Source organism: Spermophilus citellus (genome assembly GCF_964194105.1).
Source record: "Spermophilus citellus genome assembly, chromosome: 1".
Classification (NCBI taxonomy): domain Eukaryota; kingdom Metazoa; phylum Chordata; class Mammalia; order Rodentia; family Sciuridae; genus Spermophilus; species Spermophilus citellus.
The window spans coordinates 186,834,225-186,848,130 of record NC_138182.1 but is presented as its reverse complement, the minus strand read 5'-3'; the positions used below and the strand labels follow the sequence as shown (position 1 = coordinate 186,848,130).

The 13,906-nt window shown below is 34.8% G+C and overlaps 1 protein-coding gene across 2 annotated transcripts in view; it reads right to left on the bottom strand.

Annotated features, from left to right (window-relative positions):
- The window catches only part of YIPF5 (Yip1 domain family member 5), a 36,847-nt gene extending 28,783 nt beyond the window's left edge, over positions 1-8,064 (bottom strand). For both annotated transcript variants that reach the window (XM_081301798.1, XM_081301797.1), the window contains exons 1-3: positions 7,929-8,064; positions 7,298-7,417; positions 726-898 (exon numbers count right to left, since the gene is read on the bottom strand). In XM_081301798.1, the coding sequence (XP_081157924.1) occupies positions 726-898; positions 7,298-7,407 (283 nt within the window). In that variant the 5' untranslated portion in view covers positions 7,408-7,417; positions 7,929-8,064. The remainder of the gene's footprint in view (positions 1-725; positions 899-7,297; positions 7,418-7,928) is intronic.
- Between the last annotated feature and the right edge of the window lie 5,842 nt (positions 8,065-13,906).

Genomic DNA, 13,906 nt, shown 5'->3' with positions numbered 1-13,906 from the left:
TTTCTTTCACTGATAAAATTTAATAATCTGAAGTAAAAGTCAGTGTTTACAAACTGATATACTTTAGTATTAGTTAACAAAAAAAAATTCTGTTGCCTCTGGACCAATGTGGTTTCATATACTCTTTGTTCAAAATGGGCTTCTAGCCAGGCATGATAGTGCACACTTGTAATCCCAACAGCTTGGGAGGCTGAGGCAGGAGAACTTCGAATTCAAAGGCACCCTCAGCAACTTAGCAAGACCCTGTGTCTAAATTAAATATAAAAAATAGCTAAATATGTGGCTCAAGAGTTAAGCATGCTGGGTTCAATTTCCAGTACCCCCACCCCACAAAAAGCTCCTAAGTTGAAAAAAATTTTTCATATATGATTGTTTTCTTAATGAAAGGACATCTCCTCAAAATTAAGTTTTATTTTCACTGACCAGCTAGATACTAAAGTACAGGTTGAGTATCTTTCTAACCTGAAAATTCAAAATCTGAAATACTCCAAAACTGAAATTCTTTGAATGCTTGGCACAATTCTCAAAAAATTTCAGATTCTGGAAGATCTAAGATTTCAGAGTTTTGGATTAGGGATGAGGAAATCTAATCTACAAAAATATTCTATCATCTACAAAAATACTCTAACATCTGAAAAACTTCAAAATCTAGAACACTTCTGGTCCCATGCTTTTCAGATAGAAGACATTTAACTTGTACTATCAAATGTTACAACCAATCTTACCTTCTAATAAAGGTGGTTCATCCTCAAAGTTGTTTCCATAGAATGGCTGAGGTGTAGCTGGAGTATATGCTTGAGTTGGCTGGAAAATCTGACCAGTGTATGGCTGTTGTGGCTGCATCATGTCTGCAGGGACAAATCGGCCTTGCTGCGCATAGTCATAGCCAGCATACTGTCTACAAATCAAACACAGTTCAATTGTTCAAAAGTATTTTAATTCACTGACAGTTGATATCCTTGAAATTCCTAAACTTTCATTTGACAGGTCTTGGTCATGCTATTTCTAAGATACTAACTTTGCCAGTGCTTATAAATACTAGTTGAAATGATTGAAAGTTTAAGCTGATCATCTACACTGAAAAGTCACCTGCTTTTATACAAAATCTTCCTGATGTCAGTATTCATTTGTGCAGCGTATTTTAAGTAGTTTACAAACTATTACATTTTCAAACATTAGAATGTCAACAGATAAAAACACAAATCTATTTTTTCTATTTTCTTAGTGAGGGTACATAATATTACAATACTCCATGAAATAAATTTATGCATAAGAGAATGAACTGAGGCTTACGATGACAGACGTTACATGTTACATAATTTCCCACATAATTTGTATACCTATTGAATCATCCTTTTACTTCTCATGATGTTATTTTTTGCAAGTGAGTAAATCTCTTTAACAGTCTATTTTAAACCATAGCATGGAAAAATCAAGTTTGTTTTTGTTCAATCTTTGTGAATATAATAAAACATTATTAGTACACCTTGCATTCAAATAGTACTTTTAAATTTTCAAAGTGGTTGTATACCTATTGTCTCATTTGATTTGTACTAGAGATAATCCTGGATTTAGAGGGAGACAGATACCTTACCACTGGTGTTTTAGCGACAATGACAAGAAGGAACCAAAAGATACTGAAGCCACACCTTCAAATACCTGTTTGATCACATTCTGGAAAATGTACCTAATCTAGCTATGTATTAAGAAACACAGACGCAAAATAATTATTTTAAAAGTAATTAAAAAAATACCTTTATTTTGTTTATTTATTTTTATGTGGTGCTGAGGATCGAACCCAGTGCCTCACAAGTGAGGGGCAAGCACTCGACAGCTGAACCACAACCCCAGCCCCCAAAGTAAAATATTTTTTAAAAAATTACTTAGTCTATTAAATTTTTTTGGTCTCTTTTCAAAAAATACAAAAATCTAATGAGGGTTTTTTTTTTTTTTTTTTTTTGGTACTGGGGATTGAATCCAGGGGTGTTCAACCACTGAGCCAGATCCCCAGCCTTTTTAAAAATATTTTATCTAGAGATAGGGTCTCTCTGAGTTGCTTAGGGCCTCACCAAGTTGCTTCCCAAACCGCTGGGATTACAGGAGTGCACCACTATGCCAGCAATATTGAGATTTTAAAATAAAAATTCTTAATTAAACATCTCAACTAAAAGAAAATCAAAATAACATTAAATGTTTAGCTACATACAGTCCTTTTGGAGACTCCAATGTGATTCTCAAATCATAATCCTTTAAAATGTTACTATGTGCAAAGCACTGTTTTAAGTGTTTAATGTGAATTCTCTCAAATTATGCTCACTACAACCCCATGAAGTCACACCATATTAGATATTGTATTTTGCATTATAAAGATATGGAGAGTGAAATTTAGATTAAAATAATTTGCCCACGGTGGTGCCTAGATTCAAAACTAGGCTTTCTGACTCCAGTGGCCAACTCTTAACAACTGTAATAAAAATCACTTCAAAATCCTATATCAGAGATAACTTAAGATAACTTAACAGCCTTTTCACTATGTAAATATGTTGATTTCTACTTACATACATACCCATCCATACATGTACACCATCCAACAGGGCTAGCTAGGTGAACTACAAAAAGAATTCACATTTCCTGATTTAGCACAATATACTACTGTGATGATCTTTGTCAAGATTTATTGGAGTCTATGAAAACACAACTAAATCTCCATATGGAGGTTTCTACAATCTGCTTAAAAAAGACTATTTTATATCTGAGAGAGAGAGAAAGAAAAAAAGAAATATGACTCAATAGAAAATCAAAATGAACAATACAGACTAGCAGTTCTCAAACTCTTTGGTATTAGAACACCTTTGTATTCTTAATATGTATTGAAAACCCCAAATAAGCTATTATCTATCAAAATTTATAATAAAATGTTTAATAAACATTTAAAATATTTATAAATTTATTTAAAGTGACAATTCCAATACATTATATTTTAACCTTTTTATGAAAAACTTTCTAACCAAAAAAGTATTGAAAAAGTCACACTGTATTTTTAAAAATTTCATTAATGGCTGGTTTAATAAAAGCTAGATTCTTACAACTCCCTCTGAATTTAATCTGTTATGATAAGTGGTTTTAGGTGAAGTACCTGAAGAAAAACCCATTCTGCAGGCATGTAGCTAGGAAAAAAAAAGAGAACTATAAAGAGAATTATCATGAATGTTCTTTTTGATGCCACATCGAAAATTCAAGTTGCAACATGGAACTTGAAATACCATCAATGAACTTTTTGTACCATTACATTGAAGTAACACTCTGAATGGTTCCTTTATTCTTACATGATTCTGTAAACATCATGCATTGGCCACTTAGAAAAAATAATCAGTATTAATTTTATTAATTTTGCTTATCTTCCAACTGGCATTTTATTCTACAATATTAAAAGATCATATTTAATATCATCATTGTTCTCATCAGAAAAATAGTTAATTATTAGGAAGCTGACAATTTCAGGGTAAAAGAAAAAAATCTCTTTCACCTGAAAACTCAAAACTGATCACTGAAGACATATACTGTCAGTTGCTTTCTTTGAAATGACAGGCTCAGTTACTCATTTTTCAGAATATATCTGTTAAACACTCAAGATGAATAACTGCAATTTGTCAGCTATTATTTCAAATAAAAATGGTCTCCATGAAAAAGCTGGTTGTAAACTGGTTCAGCTTGCAACTCAAATTGTACGAGCGCTTCTTAGAGATACCATAATTTCAGTATGTAATAGATGTGCTTTACAACTGTTTTCCATTTTGTCAACAAAATATTAAAGAAATGTGTGTACTATGGGTCAGGATTTAACAAAACAACAAATGTTATTGCTTCATTAAGGGAATACTTGAATGAAACTGACTCCCTCTGCTCTTCTACAGGTGTGTAGCCTTGAAAAATACAACTACTAGAACAATTTGATGCTCCTGTGATGATTTATATTTAGATAACAGCAGTTTTACCAAACAAATTTTTACTACATCAGTGCAAATGTTCATACATCTAAAAAGCATACAGAATGTCTTAGTATTACCATGAAAGTAACTTTTGGCTTTAAAAGCCCCCTGAAAAGTCTCAAAGATCCTCTAGGGTCTGTCGTCCACAGAGAGAAATACTAATTTAGATTCATAAATTAAAAGTAAGTAAGAGAAACAGTGAGAGCAATTGACCATTTCTAAGCTGGCATCATCATTCCATCTTCAGAATGCCACATGAGAAAGACAACATTGTGGCATTTTACTACCTCCCTTTTCTGACCGGACCTGTGGAAGAAAACTGACTCACTCCTTTTAAAGGAAAACATGGTATGGCAGACATAATCTTTACAGATTAGCAACATTTTCACAGCAGGAAAAGTAGCATATGCTAAATCAATCTCTGAAAAAGTACTTTATGTCTTTGTTGTTGAACAAAGACAAAGCCTCTTATTCCACAAAGGTATTATCAGTTAAGTCAAAGATGAAAACAAAAGCTCTCAGTGTTTTGTTTTGTTTTTTTTAAGTGACTGGAGAAAAACATAAATGATTGCTGTTGCTATATATTTTAGAAGTGTATCTAGAATACAATGTGGGATCTATTCAATATCACACATGCCAAAACAAAACAAAATAAAATGACAAAAAAATAAGTTATGATAAAAGAATATTTACTTTTGGTTTTTGTTTGTTTCATTTGGTATATGAGTGTTATCAGTGATATCTGTGAAGCACCCATAGAAGACACCAGAAAATGTTAAAGCTGACATCATATGGAAAATGCCAATGATAGACTAATAAGCCAAACTTGAAGACAATCCAAATATTATGCCTTTTGAATCTAGATTTTCAACAACAAAGAGTTATCAGCTGATATTTGTTAATAAGTTAGCAAACCACACAGATAACACTTGGTAAGCTAAGATAATGTTTTAAAATATCATAAGGATGCAGATCTATTTTCAGATACATACAGAAGTGGAAAAACAGAACTTATAAAGCTAAAGAACTTATAAAGCTAAGAAACATATATTAGCAGTAATAAATATGTAACACCTTTTGTTTTCCTAAGTATTATCTATAAACCCTTAATTGTTAACTAGCAGCAATGGCTATATAATTACATAAGGAGGGAAAAAAGAAAAACCTTCTTCACAAATACTGAAGCAAAGCTTAGTAACCCATGATTTGGTTGGAATGAAATTATGAAAATAGTTAGCAACAGAATATCTATACAACTTCCAAATGGAGAACTTCAATTAGATAAGCCACCTTTTCATTTATTGTTTTTTATTTTTGGGGGAGGCTTACTGGGATTTGAACTCAGGGGCATGTGGTTACTGAGCCACATCCACAGCCCTATTTTAGAGACAGGGTCTCACTGAGTTGCTTAGTGCCTCACTTTTGCTGAGGCTGGCTTTGAACTTATGATCTTCCTGCCTCAGCCTCCTAAGCAGCTGGGATTACAGGCATGTGCCACTGTGCCCAGCACGCATTATTAAGTGATACAAATATGGATAGGTTATAAAATAAATGCTGTGGTAGATAAACTTAGGAGGCTGCAATCTAAATGGAATACTTCTGTAAGTCTAAAGATGGTTAAAAAAAGAAATGCTGAGGTAGACAGACCTAGGAGGTTGCATCTAAATGGAATACTTCTACAAGTCTAAACATTAAGATCTTTTGGTTAAAAACAGGCTGGCATATTGAGATGGCTAGTAGCAGTCAAGCGTTGGAGAGCCTAAGTCTCTGGTCAATCTTTGGCCCTCCAATACACAAAGCAATCATCAAAAATACATATTTAGGTAAATTAATGATTGGAAACCTCTAAACATGATTTTCCCATTCTACTCAATTGTTATATCAAGAGAGATAAATACTCATAGGTATGTAACTGAGCACTACACAAAAGGAAAAAGATAATTCATAGATTCAGGGTATTTTTACATGTTCATCCCTACTGTTCAACAGGTTATATATTTACATCTCAAATTTATCAGACTTAAATAATAGGTTATAAAAAGGTGCATAGTGGGGCTGAATTTTTCTTTTTTAAAAATCATTGGCACTTTCACTCTGATACATTAATGCAATGTATTCTAGTACTACACACTTCTCACAGACTGACTAGATACACAATCTTTTCCCTCATCATGGAAAAGTCTTCATGGAGTTTTAAATCCAGAATCCATAGATGAACAACAGATGACACATGGATTGTCTACAGTTATACACACATTTATTTGGGGAGTTTATGCATGTACTCCTGAAAAATGGGTCCACAGTTTTCATAAGATTCTCAAAGTGATCCAGGACCACCTAAAAATGTTTAGGAACCCTAATGTAGAAAACTCCCTCATTTGCCAGAAGAATAATGAGATTTATCTCTAAGGTTCTAAAAGACTAAAGATAGGATAGTTCTAGAAGAAATTGGGAAAAAAACCTTCAGTTAACATATTTTTGCCACAAACTCCAGATACTATAATAAGAATTCATTCTATTTTTAACAGTTCAGACTGAAAGGACTTCAATTTTCCTATTGAATCTGCAACTGATAATGTCTGCTTCAGTGTGAGCAATAATAAAAATGATTATCAATTGCTATATGAAAATCACCTGATGACTCATAACAGGGAGCTTCCAATGTTAAACAGTCTTAAACAGTGCCACCAAGCACTTTCAATTAGTTGATAGCTTTTTTTTTTTTTTTTTTTTTTTTTTGGTAATGGGAATTGAACCCAGAGGCACTCAACCACTGAGCCTCATCCCCCACCTCCCCAACCTCGCTTTTAAAAAAAATTTGAGACAGGGTCTCACTAAGTCGCTGAGGCTGGTTTTGAACTCGTGATCCTCCTGTCTCAGCCTCCTCAGCTGCTGGGGTTATGAGCCAACATCAATTACCTGATAAAATCAGAAAGTTGGACTGTTTTACCACACAAGCCATCAAAAGGTTTTGACAGTCCAGTGGGACTATGTAGTAGCCTATCTTCTAGGTACTTGAAGCTTGCATCCTCATTTTAAAGGATACAGAAATACTGTAACTACCTCAATAAGCTACTTTTCTACCCTGGCATACCTGAAGATTTTGCAGAAGATACCAAATTCTAAATAGGATAATCTCTTCAAACTCAAATTAGTGTCACAGATCTCTCCAGAAAAGAAATTTATTAATAATCACATTCCTGAAAAGGGACACGTTCACACATTCAGTTTTGGACAGAACTAAATATTCTGAATACATGCTTTCAATGCAATGTAAACTAAATAAATCGCCAAAGTTGAAAGGTTACTTGCTATAGGGTCCTCCACTTCCTCCATAATCATAGGACGGCTGAGATTGGTCATCGATGCTGTAACTTGTCTGGTAGAAATCCGTGTTTAAGTTCTCAAAGCCTGACATTGCAAATGATCTGAAATAGAAGAGAAAAAGCATGCCCAAGGCTCTATTGAAATCATTCGTGGCACTTTGCTTAAACAAATAGTCAGAAGATAGTAAACATTTATTCCCCAGTAATTGTGGAAAGCAGCATTTGGAAGGTGGTCGGGGAAAAGGAGTATGAAAATATCTAGTTTCTAAGTCGAGGCCGTGGAAGACACTTCTATGTTAAGGAGCTGATAAGCTTTTGGTAGGGGCGAGGTCGTGGGAGGGGTGACTCCAAAAGGATCTACAAGATCAGTTAAAAAAGATGATTCCTCAGAGGCGTACAGCTGACAACACCGCAGTCTCCTTGAAACCAAGACTCATGGCCTGTCAGCAAAGTGCAGAATCCTAGAAGGTCGCGCCTAAGGTGCTGAGACCACGGCAGAAGGAGTCGAAAAGAGAGTAAGGGTCTAGAGAAAAGCGCCGAAAGAGGGCAACAAGCCGAGCCACACTACTATCGGGAGAAGCCAAAGAGTGTGCCACAGACCAGGGACACTCACCAAACGCGGGGGCGGCAGCGGCGGAAGCAGTTGTACCTCCAGCGGCCCCAAATAACCCCCAACTCAGTTCCAGACCCTGTAGTAGCCCCGTTGCTACGTGTCACAGGGCCAAAAAACTGCTTCCGGGGCACGCCCGCTCGCGCAGGCGTGTTGGCAGGTTTATATTCGGTTGGAGTCCGGGTCGCGGTGGAGGGGGGCGGTGCTAGATATAGAGCATGCGCAAGGTCTTGACGGGCCAATGGGAAGAGGGAAAGTACTTCTGGCACCTGGTGAACGGCGGAGGAAGAAGGCGCAGGCGCAGCAATTGCTGATTACTTGGTGGGAGGAGGGAGAATTCCTCTGTCGTCTCGGAGCTAGGAGAACAGACGGGAAGCTGTGAGGTGAAACCTAGAGATTCCCTTTCCTGTGCACTAGCTACAGAACCGCGGTCTCTCTGGAAGTACAGTGATTCAGGCGCGGTACTAACAGTTTAAAGTATTTAATCTTTGCAACCTAATGAGATGGTTACCCTCTTACTTTACGTTTGTGAGTGTTCATTTTGTGCTACCTACTGGGAATACAATAGTGACTATTAGATTTATGGTAACCGTCCTTCTGGGCGAGAGGGCTAATTAAGCACATACAAATAAGTTGTTATTGATATTTTTAATGTATTATAATTTTTCGAAAGGTGTAATATTCATTTGGGGGGGAAAAAAAAAGAGCCTTAACAGCCGCTTAGAAAGGGTGATGATCAAAAGGTTGTTAACTTGAGAGGGAAAAAGAGGGAAGGATAATGGCGGAGGATGGAAGGAGAGCTTGAGTGCTTCAGGCAGAGAGAATAGCATGTGCAAAGCCCGGAATGGGGAAAAGCATGGTGTGAGGAAAGGTGTAAATCAGGCTTTCTGAGCCTTTGTACTACTGTCATTTTGGTTTAGACGGTTCTTTCTAGGGGCGGGTAGTGCCCTGTGCATTGTAAGATGTTTGGGAGCATTCTGACCTCTATCCACTAGATTTCCAGTAGTACCCCTTCCCCTGAGTTGTGACTAAAATGGCTTCAGACATTTCCTAGAGTCACAATTTCCAGTCACTTTTCCCAAGGTGGTGGAATCTTGAATACTGTCACTTTAATACCATGCTGTTAACCAATAAGCAGAACCGTCTTTGAGGGTTCAGTACTTAAATTTATATACTGAGCCTTTTCATTATATACTGGGATCAAAAATACTGTAGTCCTCACAAAAGAAGCCAGACCATTGCTCTGGGACCAATTTCCAAAGGAATAATAAAATTTCACTGGTTGAAACTTTTCTCTGGGCACACATAAACACTTCAAAATAAAACAAGTGCAAAACAAACATTCTGCTTCAAACTAAAGTAGTAACAGCAAAAGAACATAGCGTCCAAACCAAAAAAACAAGTATACCATAGAGTACAATAAACAGCTAGCCACCTTTACAAGTTCCAGCTCCATCAGCGTGAATTTCTGAAATTGCTCATCAAACTGTTTAATTTACCACTGTTTGCCAATCACTTTAGCATTTATTGATGTAGGTATCTTCTGCTTAACTTTAGATAGAAAGAGCATATATTATGATTTGTCTCATTGTCTAATTTTATGCCTGTCCCCCCCCCACAATATTATTAACAGTGTCCCCTTTTCATTCTCAAGAATATCTATTCTTGGTTCACAAATTATATGGTTATGCTCTTTAAGCTACTTTATCCATGAAGCTAAGTTTCTGTTTATTAACAATATGCAATAATCCATCACTTAGTGATCTTATGGTTGAAAAAATTCTAATCTCTCATCTGATATTTCTATTTCTTCCAGTTCAAAAGAGGTGTACCACTCTCAAATTTTAATGAAATAGAAGAATATGAACAATAAATGTCTGCTTAGGAATGAATTGTTGAGCATAAATTTTATTCAAATTCTGCTTTTGTATGTGAAAGCAATTACCATATTTGTTTAAATGTCTTCTCCTCCAACTTCTGCCCCAACTGAGAAACCAAGTAAGAAAACTGTGTTACCTGATTAAATCTTCCATATTATTTGACTTTGAAACATAAGCCAAGGTATCTTGCAGAAGTTCCTTGGAGATTTTGAGAGGATCGATTAATTTCATGGCTAGACATATGGGTCTTTCTTTTTGGAAAAAAAATTTTGAAGTTGCTTTCCCTTTCTGGGATAGGGTCCAGAGAGTTATAGGAAACTGGTAAATGTGCTGTCCTCTGTTAAAGTCATCAAGCTGACTTATTTACCAGTAGAAAGCCTTAGCCAGGTCACAAGATGGAACATGAAATGGGCTCTGGGACAGCTGCTTTCTCCTGCTATGGGATACAAGGTACCAATCACCAAACTTGTAACAAAAATGGAAAAGACATTCTAATCATGAATAACATTTTAATTTGGTTGACAGTCATACTAGTGTAACACTAATATAAGTACTTCACAAGCACACATAAAATAACTTTGTTTTCTTAGAATAGCAGCAAAATTGTTTGTCAGTATTTTAGAACTACCTTCTTTACCTCTGTTTTATAGTAATTATGTCATGTGCTAGAAAAGATAGTTTGAACATGGGAAGTTTGCTCCTATTATTCAATGATATCCCCGAACACCACTTGAGATGGAGATTTGGCATTTGTACCTGTATCATATCAAGTTCCATAATGAAACTTGATAACAGTAAAAGCCAGTATAATTGCCCAATATCTTTTTTCACTATTTCCACATATCCCAAATATGACTACTGTTTTCCCCAATTCATTGTTTATCTCTTAAAAAGAGTTCCCTCATTCAATCCCCTGTATTAGAGCTGTTATTCAAATTCTGCTTCTGTTATTTTAATTATTTTACAGTAAATTGTTGTTTGGGCAAGATAGATTTTCCTGTAATGATACAGAATACTTTTGGATAGAACTATTTTTCAGATGTCAAAAGAAATTTAATGCTGATTTAATAATTATTTTTGGAACTTTGATATTGCAAGTGCTGTTGTTTAACAAAAGCCTTTAAAGATAATTTTTAAAACAATTCTGTAAATATTTTCATTGTATAGATCATAAATACTCTCTTAATAACGAAAACATTTCTAATCTTAGATAAACATATATTGTGGTTTGGGATAAGAATTTCAGTGACAGCATTGGAAGTCCTAGGGGTGTCCAGCTACTTAGACAGAAAGAGAGGTAAAGTAAAAGAACTAGCATCAGACAACCTGTACTGGTCCCTAGTGATGGCAAAGCCACTGGTGCACAATGAAGGTAAAAATGAAGCATTTGTACATTGTGAAGTTAATAACTACACATACTGTGTGCCAGGCTCTACTCCAAGCAATTTGCAACATTTAACTCAAATAGTCCTTCTACAACCCAGTGAGGTAGGTACTGTGTAACTCCAGTTTGACACAGGAAACTGTGAAGATGGTAGGTAATTTGTCAAGCAGCATTAGGCTAGGAAATACTAAACCAGACATTTTTACTCATACAATCTGGGCCTTGAGTCCCTGTGCTAAACCACTGGGCAGCCTTGTTATTGTGTTATAATGTGAAGGTGGGAAAGGCATTAATTCTAATTAATATACTACTTAATCTGATGTGTGGTTATGTGTATTTTTATATGTATATAAGTTAAAATTGCTATTAGATATTTGACATTTGCATCTAAATTCCCATGTGTATATGTTCAAGTTTATAAAAATATATTTTATAATCTTTTCGCTGAGGAAATGGTGGATCAATTTATGTTTAAGTTCACCTTTTATTAGTCCTGATTTTAATTAATATTGCATAGTGTTTAAGTATGCAAGCACTGGAGCTGTGTGGATTTATATCCTTTAGCACTTATTAGCCATGGATCTTTGGTAATTTACTTAAACTCCTTGTGCTTCAATTTTATTATCCATAAAAACAAGATAGTGGCAGTATTCTTCTTGTAAAGTTGGTAGGAGAATTATATGAGATAATGCATGTAAATGTTATTGTCTAAGTACTAAATAAATGTTTGCAGTTGTTATTATTGCTGTAGTATCATATAGCTATAGAAACAATATGATTTCATCAGGAATAAAAATGGAATTTTGAAAATTTATAAGGATTAGGTTTGAACAAACTACTTCTAATATCAATTACACATATTTACTGTTTCTTCTCCTGCATATTCTGTATTGCTTTGTAATTTCTTTTTTGATACTGTAAATTTTATTAAAAATATACTTTTTTTTTACCCTCTGTGCAAAATTTGCCATAGTTGACTTGTTTGCATTGTCAGTTTTGCTGTCATAATTTTTGATATCAAACACTATTGTTTTAAGAACTACCCATATATTAGAATAATTGTATTTGAAAACTGTGAACAGTGCTATTTATATTTGATGTTCTTGATGTGTTTTGTGGTATTTCAAACACTAAAGAAAATATTTTCTTGTTTCTTCTTATTCTCTCTCTTCTCTTCCTCTAACACAAGGAATTTATCAGGAGACAGTAAATAAGATGAATTATGTTATGAAAGATGTTTTATTTTTTAAGAAAAGGAAATTTCCCAGTCAAATGGAACAGTTTTCACAAAAATTTTAATACGTAATGTTTCTTACAATCAAGAGGGCTCAGGGTTTACTACACTCAATCAAAGGAAAGCCTGAAAGTTACTGCAAGTGTAATATATCATGGCCAGCCTTCCTTTTAGCAGTGTACCTTTTATATTTTTCTGTTAGAATTCTTTATGACCTTCTCAATTATATATACTATAAGCTACCTCTGCTTATCATTACATTTTAAGTATTTGCTGATATGAGGAATGTCATATTAAACTCTATTTTATTATAAGACATAATTTCTAGGGATAGACTTTGTTGCACCAGGAGCTTTAAGCCAGATCAGTTTTCATTTATCTTTACATCTTTTGAAGTATACATGTTAAAGCCATAGTGTTCTAATTTTTCATTTTGATCTGATTTTCACATTAATATGTTGATAATAACAATATCTCACCAGAATATGAGTCAGGTCACTAGATATGAGGCAAGTAGAATTTGTGGGAGAGCATCCTAGCTTATTGCCCATATATAGCAGCACACACATTTTTTACTTATTTCTGTTCTAAATGTTAACAAATGCATGTTACCAAAGCAGAGAATGAAAAAGCTTGCTTAGGTCATTACTGTGCTCTGCTGATTAGAAGGGCAGGGTGCATATGTCTGTGCATTATGAAGAAAAGCATTTAGCTCTTCTTGTTACTGATAAATATTAAATAGCATTTATTAGCAACTCTTTTGTTACCATGATCTTATTAATGAGACAAACAAGTGTAAGAGAATTACCATATACTGAGCTTTTATACTGTGCCAAGTTTTCTAGGCTTATTCCCTATATCACCGTTTTCACAATGGTTGGACTTTATGAAATTGCTGATATTTTATCTACAAAAGGGGAAATTTTATTTGGTTCAGCCTAAGAGGTTATATTTATTTTCATTTGATCAATGAGTAAAGTGTGGCTTACCATGTTAAGTAACTTAGCTAAGGTCACACAGAATGCATTATGTAAAAATACAAATGCATGTATGTTTTATGACTAAGGTTTAAACCAAAGTTCATCTCAAATGTCCTATGTATTTCCCAAATCTTCACAAAAATGTTTTAAAATATAAAAGGACACCTGAAGAAAGAATTACTTTAAAAAATACCATGGTCCGAGGATGTGGAGAAAAAGGTACACTCATACATTGCTGGTGGGATTGGTGCAGCCAATTTGGAAAGAAGTATGGAGATTCCTTGGAAAACTGGGAATGGAACCACCATTTGACCCAGCTATTCCTCTTCTCGGACTATACTCAAAAGACCTAAAAACGGCATACTACAGGGACACAGCCACATCAATGTTTATAGCAGCACAATTGACAATAGCTAGACTGTTGAACCAGCCTAGATGCCCTTCAATGGATGAATGGATAAAAAAAATGAGGCATTTATACACAATGGAATATTACTCAGCAC